Source organism: Oryzias latipes, chromosome 12 (assembly GCF_053564925.1).
Source record: "Oryzias latipes strain Hd-rR chromosome 12, Olatipes_Hd-rR_3.1".
NCBI lineage: Eukaryota > Metazoa > Chordata > Actinopteri > Beloniformes > Adrianichthyidae > Oryzias > Oryzias latipes.
This window is the reverse complement of record NC_136248.1, coordinates 12030247-12052498: the sequence shown is the minus strand read 5'-3', so window position 1 is coordinate 12052498 and position 22252 is coordinate 12030247. Positions and strand designations below refer to the sequence as shown.

The window sequence follows — 22252 nt, the reverse complement described above, 5'->3', positions numbered from 1 at the left end:
CCTTTTGTCTGCTTTCTCTATTGAAGCCTCAGTATTGTTGTTTTTTGTCTGCTTTCATTTTACTCGTAAACATCGCCTCACATGATTTTTGAGTTTTGTGAATCAGAATATCTGCTTCAGTTAAGCACAATGTTTGACTGTCATCCTGTCACTTTTTATACATAAAATAAGATTTTTTCAGTCTACCATAGGGATCTGTATTTTTCTAACCGTAAAATGTGCTTAAAATCCTTAATCTGTCCAAAAATTAAAATCTGCCATATAATCTGGTGCGCCTTAATTCTGGTTGTGCTTACTGACCTCCAATTCCTTTTCTTCTGTTGTTCACAAGGACAAAAAACCCGTCAAAATGTTTTAGTTTGACTTGTAATATGTTCTGTCTTTCAACTGTTTGTTAATAAGTTGAATAAAGGATGAGTTAGTTTACTTTTTTTTACTACTTGATTACTTTTAACTTTAGAGATACTTTTAAAATAAAACAAAATGTTTTACTTTTCTTTAACCAGAGATCCACAATGAAGGGGTAGAAGAGCCAGATGTGGTCTAGCCAATCATTTTTTAAACTTGCATGATAGTATGGGCCCTTTCTTGACATTTATGTCAACCTTTAACCTGGGTGTCTGCACAAAGAGTTTTTGAATCTGCAAAAATTGTGTTCATGGAAAAAACAGTCTGATCTATAGACATATTAATGACAGGTAAGCTTAATTTTTTTCCCCATAATTACTAAGTACAGTACTGTTTTTTAAAAGCCCATTAAACTGAACTTATCAGGCCAATGTTGCAACATGGTGTGGCCACCCCCTGCTGGCGACATTTACTCATTACAGAAAGGTTTGGCAGCTATCCGTGACTTGAAACAATCTGCAAACATTAAGAAATCTGCAAGTTTCGCCATACCCTCCAAATTTGTACATTTTCTTTTTGCAGTTTGATTTTGTGTGCATCCAGTCAGTTTTCAATCCTAACTACAAGGTTGCAAAAATGTTTTCCATCAACCACTGCAACCACATCAAGCTCAGCCGCCCCATCCACAGCGCTTGACATCACAGAGGCAAGCCCAAAAAGTAAGCATGAGTGGGTGTTCTAAAAAAAAATCAAATGTGCCACAACTTAGAAACTTTATGGTTGAGCCAAGATCTCAAATATGAGGTTTTTCATTAAAACCTCCAGTATTTATAGATGGTGGTAACAGTTTATTATTTTGCCTAAACCCATCATAAACCACACTTTTAATATAAAAGTCACAACTACAACTGAACTATTAAGATTTATCCTCAGACATTTGTGTTCCAACATTTGTTAATGCTTGCCTCTGAGGTCTACAAGACTGTTGATGGCAAAACAATTGTGGAGGATGAACTCTTACATTTCCTTGCTGTGAAAACTTAGAACTTGGATGAAATCCAAAGTCTGGATGAAATTGTGCTAGTAGCTACAAACACCTCTAACTCTGAATGGAATTGAGGCCTCCAAGAGAGTTGTTTGAGCTCTGCCCGACAACGCAGCGAAATATGACGAACAAAGGAGTGCAAAAATGCATAAATAACTTGAAAAGTTGTATGAAAGTCCTCAATGAATGTGGGGAAAATATTCCGCGATTTTTATCGCATTACTTGGAGGACTTGCCACCAGTTTCATTTACGAGTCTGGATGTTTGCGGACTGCTTAGGAGAGTGGCGAGGTTACATCCTGACGTCAGCGCAATTGGACGCGCGCTACAGCTTCAAGTGGTTGTAAAAAAAAAAAAAAAAAAAAAAAAAAAAAGCTTCAAGTGGTTGTGTGCGGAACTTCCTGCGATCACCACTGACGTGAATAATCGGGTGTTTAGTTTGGAGCGTGTCACGGAAATGGCTCAGGACAGCAATCAGCGTGTCTTTGGTGCTGGCCTGGGGGCTAAAAGAGGTGGATCGAAATCAGAGACCCGCGGGCCACTGGAGTTACTGGTGTCACAACGAGTGGGCGTGTCAGTGTGCAGGTTTGGAATCCTCACTCTTCGATACAACACCTGTATGGAAGCGATTCTGTAGCATAATTAAAAATAAAAGTCAAAACCAGAAATGCGTTTTCATTTTCAAAATGTAACTGCATTTTTTGACTCCAAATTAAAATGAAAAAGCAATACTTCAAAATGCTTTTTCCTTTTATACTTCAACACAGCTTTTCTGTTTACTTAATTAAAATGTGAATGAGAATGGTATTTGACTTTTCATTTTCAAAATGTTATCTGGTAAATGGGTAGCAAAATTCATTTAGAAATGTCTAATTTGACAATTAAAATGGATTAGCAGAAATGGTTTTTAATTTTCAAAATGTAACTGCATCAAATGACTCAAAATTAAAATGAAAAAGCATTCCTTCAAAATGCTTTTTCTTTTCTACTTAAAAACTATGGAAGCGATTGTGTAGCATAAATAAAAAGAAAAGTCAAAACCAGAAATGCTTTTTCATTTTCAAAATGAACCTGCATTTTTTTGACTCAAAATTAAAATGAAAAAGTAATCCACCGAAATTCTTTTTCATTTTCTTCTTCAGCTTATTCTGTCACTTAATTAAAATGATAATGAAAATGGTATTTGACATTTCATTTTCAAAATGTTCTCAGGTAAATGTGTAGCATAATTCATTTAGAAATGTGTAATTTGACAATTAAAATGGATTAACAGAAATGCTTTTTAATTTTCAAAATGAAGCTGCATCAAATGACTCAAAATTAAAATGAAAAAGCAATATTTCAAAATGCTTTTTCATTTTATACTTAAAACCCCTTTTTCTGGTTCATAATTAAAACGAAAATGCAAAGAGGGGATTGCATTTGCATTTTCACAACCACCCTGCGAAATTTGTAGCAAAATTCTTTCTCAGTGAGCATTAGCAGAGGGGAGGCGGGGCGATGACGTCACTGCTTTCTCCGTGTGTCCGGCCGCTGAAGTTCAATTCTTCAAAATGCTTTTTCCTTTTCTACTTCAACACAGCTTTTTCTGTCACTTAATTAAAATGATAATGAAAATGGTATTTGAAATTTCGTTTTCAAAAAGTTATCAGGTACAGTAAACCCTTGTTTATCGCGGGGGTTACGTTCCAAAAAGAACCCGTGATAGGCAAAATCCGTGAAGTAGAAACCTCTATTTTTTTTCTCACAATTATTATACAATTAAAAACTCTATTATACATTGAAAAGAAAGAACAATCCATTTTACAGGCTCAAGAATTTGTTTCACAAATAAAAGTACTTTAGAAAAGTTTTTTCAACAAAAAACTTCTGTACTGTACTGTCAAATAATAATTTTAATCATCACCGTGAACAGAAGGCTTCAAATTGCGGAGATTAGCCCCGCCCACCGCGGCCCGAGAGTAATTGAATTATACGGGAGAAAATTTAAAATGATTATAAAAAATACAAAGTACAGTCGGACAAATAGTGACTCAGGTTTATTTCACTGCTCTTCAGACTGAATTGCTGCATCCTGACTCCACTCTGCAGTGTTTTCTCCTTCTGAAGCCCGCGGTGTAAAAAGGAAACAAACAAACAGATTACATAATAATTTTTAAGTTGACTTACTTAAAAAGTATAAGTTATTTGAACTTAAAATCTTTGAGTTGAATAAAATAAAACAATTTAACTAAAATTAAACTATAACTTTTTATTTAACTAACTAAAAGATTCTTACTTTACTGAACTAGAATATTTTGTTTTTATTGAACCTTAATACATTAGTTTATTAACTAAAAAACTTTAATATATCTCAACTCAAAATTAATCATTTGAAGTCTAAACTAGTCTTATTTGTCCTTCTTAGTCACGGCCATTTTTACAAAAGAAAAACTGAGGCAGAATTGTAATTGCAAGTTTATTTTTAAACCACCTTACACAAGTACATTTGAACAACTTGTGGTACTACAAAAAGGTAAAACACTGCACAATTTGTGTTAAGAAAAAGTGCACAAGCCATAAAAAATAAATAAATCAGTCTTAAAGAAAAGCAAAAAATGAGCACTAATCTTTTTTACACCATTTCCTTATACAACTTCATAAAAAAAGAGCATTCTTACATTTCAAGAAAAGCAAAAATTGTTTATCAGCCTTTTTTTTTATACTTTTCCCACATAAAACTGTATTTTCTTAGGCTGCCATTTCCCTATAAACATTAGCGCTCAAAAAAATACCCATTTAGGAAATTTGCCTACCACAAGCTCATCTTCCACCACAACTGCAGTACTGAGCGGACAGAAATGCACTGAACTTGTATTGTTGTTGCTGACGGTCAGAATGCCAACAGAGGTGCAGCTGATGTCTGGCTCTGGTGACTCTAATCTGCAAAGGAAAAAATACAGTGTAGTATTAAAGAGAGAGAATTGATCGCTTGAGGGAAGAAAACTTTATGCAAAAACTACAACCTGAAATTGACATTTTAAGAGAAGGTCAGAAATTACACATCAGGAAAATTATTAAAATTGATTTAAATTAATGATTTCAAGGATTGTAGTCAAAGCAATAAAAAATTTACACATATTTATCAAACTCATTACAGAAATGATGAAATGCATTGATTAAAAAGACAGAAAATAAAACAAAACGTCAATTAAATCACATTTGCTTAATTCAATACAGTGATCTTTAACTAAAGTCATGTAGAGCTTGATTTATTGCTTGAAAAGGATCTGGAAGAACAGAGCTTATATAATACAAAATCAAATGGAATCAAAATAAGACTATTTGTAAGAGTCCTCATGATTCCATAAGGCACTGTACACAAAAAAATATGACATCTGAAAACAGGATCACATTTACACACATCACATCGCTGCCATTAGACCCTTTTACACAGTTAGTAAAAACTCCTTTATAAAAATAAAATAAAATAAAACTCCTCCCCAGGACGGACAGGCGATGTACCAGAACTCTTTGAGAAGAATTACATTTTCTAGCTCAACAACTGCATTTTTTAAATCCAGCAGATTGGCGTCATCCAGATGAAATAGGGGACGGCTGTGGGCCCGAGATGAGCCAGAGGCGAGGTCCGCGGTCAGGTACAGGAGCACAGATGAGCTGGAGTGCAATATTTTAGGAGACTATGTGCTCTGCCACATAATATTGCTTTGGCATGACTCTATGGTTAAGCTGTATTACCCACACAGCTGGAGTATTAACCAGCACATCCATCATAAAGTACTTACATTCCAAACTTTGAAGAACTGTGGGTCCTCCTCACGTTTGTATATGGGAAGCCAGTGCAGGACAGGAGTACCTTTGACATCAGCAGTCTGCTCTTGCTGCACAGAGACAAAGACAAATTAATAAGGCAAACATATTTCAAATGACTGCACCCTTTGGTCTGGCTCAGTTCAGTTCATCTAGTCTTTTTAATAATCTTAAAATTGTACAGTTATTTCAAAAAATACACCAAACATAAGATGACATTAAATTCATATTTACAAATGCATTGGGATCAACATTGACAGGGCTCCAGACTAACTTTTTTCACTAGGAGCACAGTGGCCCCTAACTGAAAATTTTAGGGGCACAACCAGAAAATTTAGGGGCGCATACCGTAAATCAACATTCTAACCAAATCTACTAATTTCCACTGTATTACTAATAAATACTTTAATAATAGATGCAGAAATTACAGTGTGCTGTTTCTCATTCGGTGTCACATTTTATTCTTCACTTTTGAAAATGCAACAAGGTAAACTGACAGCACCATCGCTGTCATGACAGTACAAATAGTTAAAAAAACTGATGGAAATTTATCTTGGTGACACCAAATAGGTGCAGCCAAGATGCACAATAAGCGTGTTTGAGATCACCCAGGTGAACTCAACGCTGCGCAGATCACCTGGTGTGTGACATATATTTTTGTTTTTGCTCCAACATTAACTGTCAATCATCACAAAAATATCGCGAGAAAGGGGTGGGAGCAAGGGGCAAACCTACCCGGACACAGCTGGAAATTTAGTACTGAACTGACTGAAAGCTGCCCTACAGACTACAAAACAATGCATTATGGGACATGTGTCCTGATGGTTTTTGTAGTGGAGTGATTAATTAAAATAATTTAAAATACCAATTCATTAAAAAAGGCTACATACATTACAAAACATTAAAATAATCATAAAATATATAATAACACAAATCACACTAAGGGGGAGAGGAATATTAAAACTAAATTGAATGTTAAGGACAACTCCAATTTCCTGTTCTCCTTCAGTCTTGCTGCAGATTCGCTTTCATCTCACAGCCCCCCCCCCCCCCCCCCCCCCTGGTCTCCCCAACGATCCAGGCGAGGCGCTGGTTCATCTCAAACACGTCTATCGTTGCATTTTCCCCAAGTATTTTCAGTGTGTCTACAACTAATGTTGTTTTTGCTCGAGCGTGTTTAAAGTTCAAGCCCCGTTAGCTGTCACGCATGTAGGTGTGGGACATTTATTCTCCTCTCAGCTGACCCGACTCCCGCGGGACGGGAGCGGTCGGTGTGCTGCCGTAACGGCCGTGCATAAACCCGTATGATGCGCCGCCGTAACCGTAACCAAAACCTAAACCTTCCTCCGGGTCTGTGTGACCCAGAGAAAAGTTCAGCACGGACTGCATGTATTTAGAAAATTACGAGCAAATAAATACGTTCTAAAGGAAAGTAAGGAACTCCTTAATGTGGTCCGGGGAGGGGGCTGTCAGGTTTCCTGCTTGCAAAACCCTGTCATTGTCACGCCCCCAAGAGTCATATACCCCACTGTGATTGGTTGGTCAGCTCTAGGCCCCTCCCCCTACACGCATTTTAGCCACTCACAGTGACTTTCCCTATTCTTCTCACACGCAGTGGCCGCCTCACACACAGGCATCACGCGAGAGTGTGCTCGCGTTTCATGAGTATGTGCGCGAGTGTGTGTGTCTGCCCGCGTGCGTGTGCGCTCGCGTCTCATTGATTATTTCATTGATCATTGACGTGCCCCTTCTACGTTTGATGTATAAAAAATACGGACGGTGGGGGAGGCAAATTTACTGCTCGCACATGTGCGACTGGATGTAAAATTTAGTCGCACACTCTCAAATTTTGGTCGCAAAATGCGACCAATTGCTCGCAGTCTGGAGCCCTGATTGATGTTTTTTTCTCCAGTGAAGTAAACATTTACACTCATTCACTGAATTAGAAACACTCAGTAATTAATATGAATCAATCCAAGTCAGCCCCTTCTTTTAGCTATACTAATGCATAATGTTGATCATGCCATGCAGTTACACCTCACCTGTTTATCATAGAGGTGCAGAAAGTCGCATAGAGCCTTCCGGTTCGTGCTGCCTTCTGTCTCAAAAAGATCAGCATCCTCTGCGTCTGTCTGTCCAGGTCAAAATAAAACTGTTTTAACAGTTTGACATTTGTGATGCGATGAAACTCAGCTCACATCTACAAAAATTTTTTTAAAATGTTAAACACATTTTAAAGCTTTTTCAAGCTACTGGTAGCTTGGAAAAACCGCTGCATTTCACAATAGCCTCAATACTCTGTCCACAATATGTAATCTATGATTTATATTAATATTTTTTAAATACTTGTGCATTAGCTAGAATGACATAGAGGATGTTTTAGGAAGAGACAAAAAAGTTATTTTAAAATATTTGACATTGTGAAACACAAATCACAACCAAACCAGTGGCCAAAATACAGTTTTTGAGTCTTAAGCAAACTTTATGATACATTTAGTATTTTAACTCGAGCCCAATTCAGGACAAAGTTATAACTGCTACATAACATTAAGGTAGCTTAGACATTTTTACTTATTTATAATTAATTTAATTTGTCAATAAGGTCAAATGTTCTCCATAGCCGGAGGATTCGTGGGACTGGGAGCTGCTCGTGTCTTAAATATTGCAGCCATGTTATTTACAATCAAAACTTACCTCCGCTCTTATTTTTCAAACGCACCGCCGGTTCACTAAAGAAGATACGAGAACATGTTAGCGTAAGGCAGCTAGCTTAGCCCACATTTGCATTTATTAGGTTACTACGTGAAATACAAGTTACACAAAAAAAATAACGATTACCAAATCACAGAGCCTATGGTAAAAAGTAGTAGAAAAAAAAGGCAATTCCCACCGAGTCGTATATGTGGCTGTGGCAGCCGCTCTGCCAGAGCTAGCTAGCGGTTAGCTAGTAGTAACGGTTAGCTAGTAACGGTTAGATAATTTAAAATGTGCGCCAACCAACTCGGTAAAAGTAAAACTTGAAACTTTGCCCCAACAACTTCTTTTAACCACAAGCAATAATTCTCTGATGACATGATACTGCAAAACATACATAATTGTTTAATTCAGAACAAATATTCGAAGATACATACAAACTCATGGAGCACGTCATGAATACAAAGGATATACTTGAAGGAACATCAAAAGAAGCAACAAATATATAATACAGAGGCGAAAGTCATAAAATATAATAAAAAATAAAATAATACGACTTACCTAGACGTATGTGCGTTATCAACTTGGGCCAGCTGAAACTCGCATCAGACCTCCGCCATCTTGAAGACTTCTGTGGCTGAGTTCACGTTCATGGGCGTACGTTACGACGTCATCACGTCTCATTACTCATAAGTTTTGACTCCAAGGTTTCATTTACTCAAAATGTTTTAGTCCAATAAACATATAACTGTGGCAAAAGTTGAATCGGCTTATAGGTTTTAAGCTGACTCAACTTGTTTGTTACTTTTGAGTTCAGTGATTATAAAACTTTTGAGCTCATTGGACTATTAGGGTTTACAGTGTGTTTGTTCAGGAGAAGAAGATAGTGATAGGCAGTTGTTGGCGCTCTTTTTCTTTGGGATTTAGAGAAACTCGAAACTGCTAGAGAATTTGCACATACGTGTTGTAAATTTGGCAAGCTGTTTTATGTACGTGTACATATTAAACTGCAACGTTATTGACGCACAGGTAGAGAAAAAGCAGAGTGACTTTTTAGCCAATCAGAATGCAGAACACAATGCACAATGCAAATCCGTGAAGTAGCGAAACCGTGAAAGGTAAACCGTGTTATAGCGAGGGATCACTGTAAATGTGTAGCAAAATTCATTTAGAAATGTCTAATTTGACAATTAAAATGGATTAACAGAAATGGTTTTTAATTTTCAAAATGTAACTGCATCAAATGACTCAAAATTAAAATGAAAAATCAATATTTCAAAATGCTTTTTCATTTTATACTTAAAACCGCTTATTCTGTGTCATAATTAAAACGAAAATGCAAAGAGGGGATTGCGTTTGCATTTTCACATCCACCCTGCCAAATTTGTAGCAAAATTCATTAACATTGAGCATTAGCAGAGGGGAGGCGGGGCAATGACGTCAATGCTTTCTCCGTGTGTCTGGCCGCTGAAGTTGGCTTGCGATTCACAGCTTCTGATTCGCGAGGGCACTAAAGGAACATTCCACTGCATTTTTCACATTAAGATCCAGGAATCCAGGTTTGTAGACCAACTGTTGGAAAAATGCGATGTGCTGTGCTTGCAAGAGACCTTTTTAACAAAGCAGGACTTGGAGGGCTTAAACTCAATACATGACTATTTCCATGTGGCTGGGGAGTCCCAGATGGACATTGGTGATGGAATAATAAGAGGTCAAATATCAAGGGGAGTAGCCATCCTCTGGGATAAAAGACTTGATTCCTGTTTAAATAAGGCTGGAAGTGGACTGATGTATAGCAATACTTAACGGGAAGAACGGAAAGGAATGTGTCATCCTCAATTTGTACACCCCCTATGAGTGTCATCAAAATGAAACAGAGTTTCTTAATATGCTTGCTCTTGTTAAATGTTTTATGCAAGATTATACATTTTTAAATGTGTTTGTCATTGGTGAAATGAACTCTGATGTCTCTGACAACAAATCTTTTTTTTGCAAATCATTTGAAACATCTTTGTGTGGATAATGGTCTGACACTCTCAACTGAAATCTTGCTGCCTGAAATTTTACACACATTAGTGAAGCATGGCATACGACTTCCTGATTAGACCATTGTATTACAACAGCTGATGCTCATGCCTCCCTGACTAACATGACAATTTTTTATGAACTATCATTTGCTGACCATATTCCTTTTGGGATACAAATAAGTTTGCTGAGTTTATCTTTGAGGCTAGGGTACAAGCTAGGATTGGAGCACTCTCTCAAAAGATGAAGTGTTGTTGTACTCTGTATATTCATATACATTATTAAGTTATATTTCTCTGCCTAGAGAAGTAATTACATGTAGAAATGGAAATCGTAAAAACCCTGCTCATGTCTCTGCTATCTCCTCTCTGTATGAGAATAAAACAAAAGCTTTGCTTGACTCTAGAAACGTCCTTCTTAAACCAAAAGCTAAGAAAAGGGGAAAACCAGGCTGGAGTTCCCATGTAACAGAATTCTTCTTAAAAGCATGAGAAGCATCAAGAGAATGGGTTCTTGTTGGAAAACCACGGCAGTGCAAGGGTAACTCCATTACTTGCAATGTATTTTACAGCTTTTCTTGTTCATGGATTTTTACCAGACTCTATGATAGCTGTAATGTTAGTACCATTGTTAAAGGTGGAAGGTTTGGTTGCACTGAAAATTACAAACTGATAGCTATGGCTAGTATTCTATCTAAACTCTTTGAGATAATCCTGCTGGACATGATTACAGTTTGTGAAAACGACTCACAAGCAATTTGGGTTTAAAGAAAAGCTTGGTACTGACATGTGTATATATGCTCTTACGGAAATGATTTACAAACATAGGAGTCTAAATTCCTCTGTTTTTCTGAGTTTTTTATATGCCTCTAAAGCATTTGACAGGGTAAAACATAAGAAATTATTTATGAAACTGACGAAGAGAGGTGTACCCAAATGTGTTGTGCGTATTCTGGCATATTTATATGCTCAACAAACAATGCAGGTTTAATGGGGAAACCAGGTGTCAGAACCTTTTAAATCCACCAACGGGGTGAGACAAGGGGGCATTCTCTTTCCTATTCTGTTTAATTTATATTTGGATGAATTGTCTCTTAAACTTAAAACCTGTCACACTGGTTGTGTGGCTGGAGATCTCATTATCAACCATTTGATGTATGCTGACGATCTAGTTGTGTTGAGTCCAAGTACTGCTGGTCTTCAACAATTGCTTAACATCTGTTCAGCTTATGGGCTTGATAATGACATCATATTTAATGCACAAAAAAGTCTGATTATGATTTCTCAGACAAAAGAAGACAAAAACCCAAAAATCCCTGATTTTTACCTATCAAATGCTGTGCTTGTGTGTACTAATAAGATCAAGTATCTTGGGCATGTCATTTCAGAAGACTTTTCAGATGACGCAGATATCTACAGAAAGTGTTGTGTGGTATATGGTCAACCCAACACTCTTTCTCGAAAGTTTAGTATGTGTACAGAAGGAGTCAAGGTGACATTATTTAAAGCATTATGTACTCCCCTGTATACAGCTCATCTTTGGGCAAACTATAAAAGTGCCAGTATGAGAAAGCTGCAGGTGGCGTACAATGATGCTCTAAGAGTGCTTTTAAATAAGCCAAGGAGGATGAGTGCCAGTGAGCCAATCGTTTCTCTCAGAATTAACACTCTCTGGGCTTGCATGCGCTCACTCGTGTTCAAGTTTATCTGCAGATTAAATGCTTCAGAGAATATTCTCATCTATAAGTAACATTAGATTTAGTGCCATACGCTTCCAGTCAAATTTATGGAAACACTGGAGGGACTGATTTTTTATTTGTCACTGTAACTAATGTTTTTATGGTTTGGTACATATAAGTAATGTTTTTATTTTGTTATTTATTATTAACCTTTTTAAATCATTTATTTTTTACTATATACTGTACCTCAACTTGTGTATTCTTGACACTGTTTAATGTAGTGGGTCTGTGTACTCCTTTTTATTGATTGGACCATGAGTCTGGAATAATTTATATCCCTCCATCCGTTCGTCCGTCCGTCCGTCCGTCCGTCCATCCGTCCATCCTACCAGATTGTTTCAAGTCAGAGATAGCTGCCAAACCTTTTTTTAATGAGTAAGTTTCGCCAGCAGGGGGTAGCCACACCATGTTGCAACAGGTAGATAAGTTCAGTTTAATGGGCTGTTAATGCTGCATGGTTATACAATACATTTTAGTTTAAAATAAGATTCCCATTCGTATAGAAAAAAGGCAACGCATGGTCTTTAATATTAAACTCTTATTAAACAAAATCTTTTATTCTACTTGCTACAAGTGGATATTTTGTTTCGAAAAGTGAGTAAAAAATGTTTGCATATGGTCAACATTAATTCTATCATACTTCCAGTATTGTAGTGAAGTTTGCAGAAATATACAAAAATATTGATCTAATAGTTACACTTAGAAAAGAGAAATAAGATTAATACATGGAGTTGTTTTTTGTAAATCTCCACTACTTAGACAATCTGGTACAATCAACTTTGAGAAATCTGTGCATGTAAGAATGTTGGAAATGTTGTTTGTGCCTTTAAAAGTAGTCATTTTTTAAAGAAGAGAGAAACAAAATAATTTGAAACTAGAGCAGGGGCAAAGCCACAGCCTTTTATATGGGGGCCGGAAGGGGGGCAAAAGATTTTGGAAGGACTGCAAAAGAGAACAGCATAGTAGAAGGTCATTACAAATGAAAATTACTTTTATTTTCTGGAATGTTTTTTTTTTTTAAATTTTATTTCATTTTTTGTAATTGTGTTTTAGTTTCTGGAGTTTTGTTTTGATATCTAAAATGTATTATTATTATTATTTCCTTTATTAATTGTTGCTTTGATCTTTAATGTGTTTTTGCAATGGGTGAGAACTTCAAAGTTCTCTTCTTTAACAAAAGCAGGACATCTACATTTTACATTAGTTCAAATTATAATGTCCCTCATTAGGTCAGGGGCGGAGCTACAGGGGTAAATACTGCTAGAAATACAAATTTTTATAATTATTATTGTTTTTTATTTTATTTTAAAATATTGCTATTGTTATATTTGCTTACAGAAGCTTGTATTGATGATTTGTACATCTTCTTGAAATATGGCCTTTAAAATGTGTGTGTGTGGGGGGCACCTGCCCTCCTTTATACCCCTGTAGAAATTAAAAGGAAAAATTAAAAAATAAAACAATAAGAAAACAGAAAAGGTATGTACTATGTGACATCACTGATTGGAAAAAGACGTTGAATTTTTATTTTGTCCGCACACTAATAAAAGTATTTTTTTATTAGTACGGCGCACATCCAGGATCCCAGAAGTGCTCATTATGTCAATCATGCGGGTAGATCACAGGCCATCAAAACTACATAAATATATATATATTTTTAAATGTCATAACATGAGAATGGCCAACCGAATGTCCTTAGAGACATACAGCACTGTTTAACTACTCTGAGTGCACATTTTTCCTGCCATCAGAACACCGCCACAGACCCCGCTGCGTGACGGGTCACCAGCCGAGGACCAGTCCGGGCTGCAGGATTGTTTATTGAGGCCCAGGCAGGCCCGCGGGCCTCCTCCATTAGAAGCGAGACACCCCATCTGACCCAGCAGTCCTTCAACAAGGCCTGTTGCCATGTCCTTTGTTCCTGCCAGGGGGTTCGAGCCCACTCAGGCAGCATTGTCCACGCGCTTCTCTCTTTGTTCAGTTGTGGTTCAGCCAACCGTGCTTTAGAAATGTCACTGCTTTTTGTTTTCATGATGAAACACTTTGTGTTGTACATAAAGTTATATAAAGATTTTTGTACTCTTACTGTGTAGTTTTTGAATTATTACTACACAAACATGACATTTTACACCTAAGAAACTGTCCAAGTACCTTTGGTGCACACAAAGATACATCTATGGGTATATCTTTTGGAGCTTGTCATCTCAAAAGGAGTGTGGGCACCCGTGCAGTATTCAATGGTTCTTTGGTTCTCTCTAATTTGAAATTTCAGTGCTGAGTGTCAGGAGATTAGAAAGTTGAATTATCTGAAGTAAATTGACCTTGGAAAACGTGGTTTCTCTAAATCCTGCTATCTGGTTACAGATCCAAGTTTCTAGTTTGCATAATATTAAAAATAACAGGTTATTTATTAGTGTGAAACAATTACTTAAATGCAAGTACAAGCTGAACAATGAGCTGTGATCGTACTTTGATAACAAGTTGGTGTCCCTGAGTGTTTTCAAATTTACTCCGGTGGTTTCTGTGGGAAATCTGGTTTCCACAGAAACCAATATGCAAGTTTAAACAGACAACAGTAACCAGGTTTCAACAGCTCTGCTGTCTAGTGTAAATAACCTCCCCTTTTGTTTAGTATCTTATCTGCTTTCAAAGGTAAATGTTGAGTATCTGCTTCCATTGTGCACACACAAAAAAATTGATTTCCCTTGGAGAAATCTGCCTAAGCAACCAGGCTTCTCCAACACCCTACCTCAGTTACAGAACCAGGTTTTTCTGTTTTCCCCCTGGCCTACAGAGAACAGAGTAAGGAGGAGACCTTGTAGGACAGCCATGGCACCCATCTTCACTAAACCAGAATCCAGCTGACTAAGCCACACAGTGGTAGGCCAGGTAAACTGACTGAGTCAGGGGATGCTGAAGCGCATAGTGCAAAGAGGTCACTGACTTTCTGCACAGTCAATTACTACAGAGCTCCAAACTTCATGTGACCTTCAGATTAGCCCAACTACAGTATGCAGAGAGCTTAGTAGAATGTGTTTCCATGGCTAAGCAGCTGCATCTCATCACCAGGTGCAATGCAGGGCGTTGAATGCAGTGGTGTAAAGCACACCGCCACTAGACTCAGTGAAGATGCCTTCTCTGGAGTGATGATTCCTTTTGGCAATCTAATGGACGAGTCTGGGTTTGGCAGTGGCCAGGAGAATGGTACATTTGGGGCTGTGTTGTGCCAAGCTTGAAATTTGGTGCTGGAGGAATTATGGTGTGGGCTTGTTTTTTAGTTCTCGGGCTTGGCCCCTTAATTCCAGTGAAAGGACCTCTGAATGCTTCAGGATACCAAAACATTTTGGACAATTCCATGCTCCCAACCTTGTGGGAATAGTTGGAGTGGGTCTAATCCTCTTCTGCTTCTTCTTCTTGATTGGATTTATCTGCGCTTTTCAAGTCACTCAAAGCGCTTACATTGTGTCTATTATCTAGTCACTCCTCATTCATACTTGGTGATGGTAAGCTACTGTTTTAGCCACAGCTCCCCTGGGGCAGACTGACAGAGGCGTGGCTGCCAGTTCGCGCCTACGGCCCCTCTGACCATCACCGGGGCAGTCATGCACATTCAAACACCAGTGGAGCCACATTAGAGGCAAGGGGGGTGAAGTGTCTTGCCCAAGGACACAACGACAGTTGGCTGGGGGAAGCGGGGATCGAACCGCCGACCCTTTGATCATTGGACGACCCGCTCAACCGCCTGAGCCACTGCTGCCCAGTGCACAGTCCAACATGACTGTGCACCAGTGCACAAAGAAAGGTCCATAAAGACATGGATGACAGAGTCTGATGTCCGTGAACTGTGAACCGATAGAACAACTTTGGGATGAGCGGAGACTGAGAGCCAGGCCATCTCCACCAACATCAGTGACTGACCTCACTAATGAGCTTTTGGAAGAATGGTTCAAAATTCCTAAAAGAAACACTCCTCAACCTTCCCAGAAGTTGAAGCTGTAATAGCTGCAAAAAGGTGGACCAACATCACATTGAACTCTATGGGTTAGGAATGGGATGACAATTCAGTTCATATGTGAGTCAAGGCAGGTGATAGTATAGCGTATCAGCAACGTAACAATGGAATGCAAACACACACACACACACACACACACATTTCTGGAAAAAAATGTTTAAAAAAAAAACACCCATACAATGGCCAGCAGCAGATGGGTGTGGTTTTCACCGCCTGGCTAAACATGCCAGAGTTTAAATGCTGAACACTCACAGTTACAGGCTGCACCTTCTCTGCTGGTCTTTCCCTAACTTTGCCTCATTCACTGCATTTTCCTTCTTATTGTTTTACTTTTACAAGTCAGGACAGCCATTTTTAAACAGAACAAAGGTATCTAATCTAACTAAATAATATTGGTTTTTACTTTTTGACTTTGTACAACACCAGCTCTCTCTGGTGTTGTTTTGTCTCTTGTGAAGCTGGATGTTTCTTTTTTTTAACAAAGGCGCAGAGAAAGGTACTGCAGAGATGTCGCTGCCTTTTTCAGTGCTGGTCTGTCTGTCAGTTGTTCAGCTGTGTGTGGGATATCATGATGTGGAGGAAGTCATCCAAGCCGGTAAGTATAAGTAATTACAGGAATAACATTGCATAAACACGTGGAATAACGTTGCCCATAACTTTGCTTACTTAATGTAATGCTTTTGAACTCGTAAATATAACAGACATTCTGATCTGTTGTATAAACACAGCTGCTTATGAACCTAGCATAACCGGTTAAAGAACATCCGTATCAAAAATTATAACCAGAAATTCACTTGTAGTAATCCCACAGGAACTCAGACAATCTGGAAAAAGATGGGCTATTGCTCAATAAATTTCATGAATGTAATCACTTAAGTGCTTCATTCTATCAGATTTCAAGGAAAAATGTATTTAACACTGATTAAATTCAAGCAACATAACTTTTTTCAAGCTACATTTTGCCCTAAAATAAACCTTTCTGTGTGACTACGTGGCACCAAACTGTGCTTTCATGTTCATGGTGTGTAGACAGTGACAGCATGCTGTAGTGTGGCTGGACACTGTGAGTCACAAGGCTGGGATCGGCTGCAATGATTCATCATTGTTGAATCGCTATTTAAAGTGACAGAGTGCAGGCTTTAAAAATAACAATGTGTCCTGTACCCTGCCTGTTTAACTCAGGTACAAATACATCCTCCAAATAGATATAGTTTGTTTGTCAATTAAAAAAACAGGTTATAAATCAGTGTGAAACAATTACTTCAATGCGAATAAAAGCCGAACAGTTAGCTGTGAGTGTACCTTTGTAACAAGTTGGTGTCCCTGGGTGTTTTCACATCCACTCATGTGGTTTCTGTGGGAAAGGTTTCCAGAGAAACCAAATTACAAGTTTAAACAGACAACCGTAACCAGATTTCAACTGCTCTGTCTCATTTTTAAATAATAATAACCGCAACTCCTCCTCCAAGCTTGACAACTGAAAATGATTAATGTATTTTTTAGACTATAAGTTGCTCTGGAGTAAAAGCCAAGTGCCAAAAAATGCATAATTAAGAAGAAAGAAAATATAAGTCACATTCTTGAGAGAAATATATTTAACAAAAGCATTTTCGGTCCGCTTAAATTGAATCCAAGTTTGTTTCCTTCGATAATATGGAAAAAAAATTCTGTCTGAATACACCTAAGCGGAATACAATCCGTGTTCAGAGCAGAAAGACTGGACCACAATGGCCAGCATAGCCGGTTGTCCCATGATGTAAACAGATTAACAATGAAGGAGCCGATGAGTTGTAGACAAATGTAAAGCAACGATTGTCATTTTATCCGAAAGAAAGCTGTTTATTTGTTAGAACGTTTATTTTAACATAGCTGAAAACAATTCTTACATGCTTTTCTGTGTCATGTTACGCAGCAACTCACTGAAATGTGGTCGGATGAATGCTGGCTCATTAAAACAACTTTCAACGTGATACACATTGGTTCTCATTTCAAGTCCAAGAAGTTTCACAACATGTCCTAAACACATATCAGCGTACCTTCATAGCTGACGTCCTCTTGGCAACCACCTTACAACATGACGTTTGTACAGGCATTAAAATTGGTCATTGAAATATAATGTTTTAACAGTGGTGGGCCATCAGGGCCTTCAAGGCCTTCTCTGAAGGCCAAAAATTTCTGAATCATGTGTTAATTATATTTTGTCCATGCATACTCATTAAATCATTCTGAATGGTCTGTCTGATCTCTTTTATTGTGTTTATGATGGTTATGCTGCTTCCAGACAAACGTATTTTTACATTGGACTATTCAACTAACCGCATTTCAGCTATCCTTTGTTGCCAGGCAGGGTAAGGGTCTTCACTCTCCGTCCCGAAGGTCCTGTAATGCGAAATCAATGTCGGTCATTCATTTCTTTCAACTAATCAGATTTTGAGGTGGTGTATGCAGGGCCTTCTAGCAGGCTTAGGCAACTTCACAGCATTCAGACCTTCTGATTGGAGAGCAGTTTCAGGAAGTCACACGCAGCCTTGCCCAGTTTTACACAAAACCACAGAGCACTTTTTGATCTGTCTTAGTTAAAAACAGAGCTGACTGTAATGTACGCCATGGATGATTTTGCAGGAAAATGTCCCTCTGATCTCCTTTACTTCCTTCATCAGAAAAATCTGAGTGATATCATGAAGCAACTGTACAGATTAGTGTGTTTGGCGCTGACCATCGCCGGGTCCACTGCCTCTATCGAGCGGACAGTTTCAGCTCCTTAAACGAATTAAAACCTAAGCAGAACTCCAACTGGAAAAACTTGGCTAGCTGTTTTTGAAGAAAGAGAGGAAGACGGATTTTGTCTTCAAAAAATCTGATTTTTTGATGAGTGAAATGATAAATATAACAAATAATATTCCAAATGTATGTGATTGTTTTCAATGTTTTATGCTGGCTGTAGTTGCATGGCGAGATTTGTTTACAGTTTTGTTTATTCAGTTTATTTAGACACAAAAATGGTTAACAGGGGGTTGAGTGATTCAGACATAACTACTGAAGGCCCAGGTGTGTAATGCATATTCCGCCACTGAGTTTTAATAAGTTAACTATCCTAACAAGGACTGCAAAGTGCAGAACTTCCATAATTTCTGTCTCTAGCTGCTTTGACCCACCCTTATATTTCCTGGCCATGAATGAAGAGATTTGTAGTCACATGGTTTTGTTTACAGGTTTTGGTTTGAAACAGGAAAGTACATTTGACATCAGTCTGAATACAGACCAAACGCAAGCTTCAGGATTTGATCCGGACGAGATTCAGTGGACTCGGTCTGAAAATTCACGTCTGCCACCTCTCTTTTGACGCCTGTCAAATTTACTGCTCAAAGCCTTGACGCCCGGGCCATGGAGCAACCTCCAACGTTTTTCAGGACTTCATTCCTTACCACATCATGGAAAGACAAGGATGATGTTGAGCAAGTATCTAGGGTTCATATGTTTTGGGGAGCTCTACAGAGGAGCCGGCAGGCACATCCCCGTGTCTGCGTTTACCAGATCCTTCAGAGTCTCTCCCGGTGCACTTCACTCCTGCAGTGGGAGCTGCATCTGGGTTTAAGTCGCATTACAAGCCAAACTATGCCAAAAAACTGTGACTTATACAACAAGAAATACAATAATTTAGATTTCTGTCTGTTCCTTTCAAGCAGAGAAGAGTTATATGCTGGGTGGATGGGTTGAAATTAATCCGGAGTCAGCTGATGTTCAGGATGCAGCTCAACATGTCGTGAGGACAATCAACTCAAAAGCCAAGTACAAAAAGATGTTCAAACTCATCTTAGTCAGCAGTGCCAAAAGACAGGTTTGCTCCATTGTTTACAAAGAGAATGAAGTTGTTTCACAGAGTATCATTGGACGTCTGCCTGTTGCTGATTGTTTTCAGGTTACCAATGCCATCAACTTCAAGGTTGACATGGTCCTGGGGAGAACCAAGTGTCTCAACTCAGGAAATCATGATCTGAACAACTGCACTCTTACAAAAAGGGTAAATCCAAGTGAATGTGATTCATTTTTTCAATTGTTTGAGCATATTGTATTTTGAAAGTCCTTATTTGCCTGATCAAATAGAGCAAAAAACATTACATGGAAGTTAAAAAAATTGGAAGTGAGACACATTTACTTAAATAAAGTTTCTTTATTTTTCTCTCACACAGCAACTCCAGTGCAACTCCGACGTGCTATTTAACCCCAGCGACAGCAGACATCACGTCCAGAACTACAAGTGCAAAAAATTGGTGACAAAGGTTTAATTTTTCTAATTTACTGCCAAAAGAAAATAAAACTTTTGGATGTTTTTCATCTTTGGAAATTTTGTCTTAATACAGTGTTTTGGTTGTGCACCTAGTTTACAATATCAGAATAAATGAATTTTGGTGGGAAAAACAAACTTAAACACTTTAATGTTTAAGTTTGTTTTTACGGCGAAGGAGGGTCAAAGGGCAGGGATGCCGAGTTTAGTTTATTTTGTTTAGTTATTTAAGTTTAGTATTCCCCTATTGAATTCTATGCATTTATGAGCCTTTTGATTTTAGATTTTATTCTACAATTACCAGTACGAAGCCCATTGAGACGACTGTTGTTGTAAATTTGGGCTATACAAATAAAATTGAATTGAATTGAATTTAATAATGAAAAAAAAAGATAATAAAATTATGTATGTGATGTTTTGTAGATAAAATTGAAAGATTTCTTATTTCTCTTAGCTTGATGTTATTTTTTCCACAACTTTATATATATTTATATATATAAATGTATACAACATCATAATACGCAAAGTGTTTATGTTGTTTTATCCCCTTGATGCCCATTGATCCATCAAACTATTTCAGCTCCAAAATTACCTTAATTTACCGTCTATTTGAATCCAAAAACAGAAGTGATTTTTTTTATAGATGGAAATAAATTTAGGTGTCAAGGAGAAAACTACAGAAATTGATAAAATACAGACTGGATCAAGTCTTTTACAATACAAATGTGTGTGTCTGTGATTGACAATTTTTAGATAAGCATTGCAGAACCAACACATCTTTCCTGATGGAACAGCAAAGCCATATCCCTGAGGGACACCCAGTTTCCATTCCTTTATCATGGCCAACAGTGGGCTTCTTAGCAAATTTTCCATGGAAACAATCCAGTAATAATGAAACAACCAGATGCTAGCTTATTCTCAGCCTCACATTAATAATATCTAAGGAAAATTTGACTCACAAACTGGTAATAAACATCTAACTGGGCAAGTAACCGTAAAACAATAAATCTTCGTAGCCAACCAGCAGCACTTATTCTGGACTTGGTTATTATTTAACTATAGGGATAATGGAGTTTTCCACTTTTGAGCAGTTTCCAGGAGTCTCGCAAACAGACGTCTATTCATACTGTAAAAACTATGGCATACTGTGGCAAATACTTGAACAAACATGACTCTATTAATGTTTTAATTTTTGATATTCCTTTTAAACACATTTTTGTTTTTTTTATTCACCACATTGGTGAGAAAGAAATAAAACATAAACTTTTTTGATCTCACAAAAGAGGACAACACTGTTACCAAAGCTCTATTAATAATATACAGTACAGACCAAAAGTTTGGACACACCTTCTCATTCAAAGAGTTTTCTTTATTTTCATGACTATGAAAATTGTAGAGTCACACTGAAGGCATCAAAACTGTGAATTAACACATGAGGAATTATATACATAACAAAAAAGTTTGAAAATATGTCAAATTGTAGGTTCTTCATAGTAGCCACCTTTTGCTTTGATTACTGCTTTGCACACTCTTTGCATTCTCTTGATGAGCTTCAAGAGGTAGTCACCTGAAATGGTATTCCAACAGTCTTGAAGGAGTTCCCAGAGATGCTTAGCACTTCTTGGTACTTTTGTCTTCACTCTGCGGTCCAACTCACCCCAAACCATCTTGATTGGGTTCAGGTCCAGTGACTGTGGAGGCCAGGTCATCTGGCGCAGCACCCCATCACTCTCCTTCTCGGTCAAATTGCCCTTACACAGCCTGGAAGTGTGTTTGGGTCATTGTCCTGTTGAATAAATCCCCAACAGTGTCATCAGCAAAGCACCCCCACACCATCACACCTCCTCCTCCATGCTTCATGGCGGGAACCAGGCATGTAGAGTCCATCCGTTCACCTTTTCTGCGTCGCACAAAGATTTTGTGCGATTTTTGGTAGGAACCAAAAATCTCAAATTTGGACTCATCAGACCAAAGCATAGATTTCAACTGGTCTAACGTCCATTCCTTGTGTTCTTTAGCCCAAACAGGTCTCTTCTGCTTGTTGCCTTTCTTTAGCAATGGTTTCCTAGCATATTTTCTACTATGAAGGCCAGTCTCCTTTTAACAGTTATTGTAGAGATGTGTCTGCTGCTAGAACTCTGTGTGCCATTTACCTGCTCTCTAATCGGAGCTGCTGTTAACTTGGGAGTTCTGAGGCTGGTGACTCGGATGGACTCATCCTCCGCAGCAGAGGTGACTCTTGGTCTTCCTTTCCTGGGGCGGTCCGCATGTGAGCCACTTTCTTTGCAGCGCTTG

General features: G+C 38.0%; 1 protein-coding gene and 1 long non-coding RNA gene across 3 annotated transcripts; one reads left to right on the top strand and one right to left on the bottom strand.

Annotated features, from left to right (window-relative positions):
• Nucleotides 1-3837: 3837 nt before the first annotated feature.
• On the bottom strand, nucleotides 3838-8757 carry LOC105355272 (uncharacterized). The gene is made up of 5 exons (XR_002874372.2): nucleotides 8459-8757; nucleotides 7898-7932; nucleotides 7246-7335; nucleotides 5179-5274; nucleotides 3838-4315 (listed from the first exon to the last, which is right to left on the bottom strand). It is a non-coding gene; the product is annotated as an uncharacterized LOC105355272 (long non-coding RNA).
• Nucleotides 8758-15887: 7130 nt separating this feature from the next.
• On the top strand, nucleotides 15888-20007 carry si:busm1-57f23.1 (cystatin-C). 2 transcript variants are annotated; one of them, XM_011481960.3, is made up of 5 exons: nucleotides 15888-16041; nucleotides 16157-16267; nucleotides 19356-19510; nucleotides 19592-19693; nucleotides 19863-20007. In XM_011481960.3, the coding sequence occupies exons 2-5, from the start codon at nucleotides 16180-16182 to the stop codon at nucleotides 19956-19958; spliced, it is 441 nt and encodes a 146-aa protein (XP_011480262.1). In that variant the 5' UTR covers nucleotides 15888-16041; nucleotides 16157-16179; the 3' UTR covers nucleotides 19959-20007. The 2 variants fall into 2 exon arrangements, with proteins under 2 accessions (XP_011480262.1, XP_078812254.1); XM_078956128.1 differs by having other exon boundaries at nucleotides 15889-16041; nucleotides 19359-19510.
• The last annotated feature ends 2245 nt before the right edge of the window (nucleotides 20008-22252 follow it).

Excerpts from the sequence above, each read along its gene's own strand:
- si:busm1-57f23.1 (XM_011481960.3), top strand. The coding sequence starts at position 16,180 with ATGTCGCTGCCTTTTTCAGTGCTGGTCTGTCTGTCAGTTGTTCAGCTG. Across the intron at positions 16,268-19,355 it reads GGAGGAAGTCATCCAAGCCG|CAGAGAAGAGTTATATGCTG; the intron begins GTAAGTATAAGT and ends GTTCCTTTCAAG. Across the intron at positions 19,511-19,591 it reads TCAGCAGTGCCAAAAGACAG|GTTACCAATGCCATCAACTT; the intron begins GTTTGCTCCATT and ends GATTGTTTTCAG.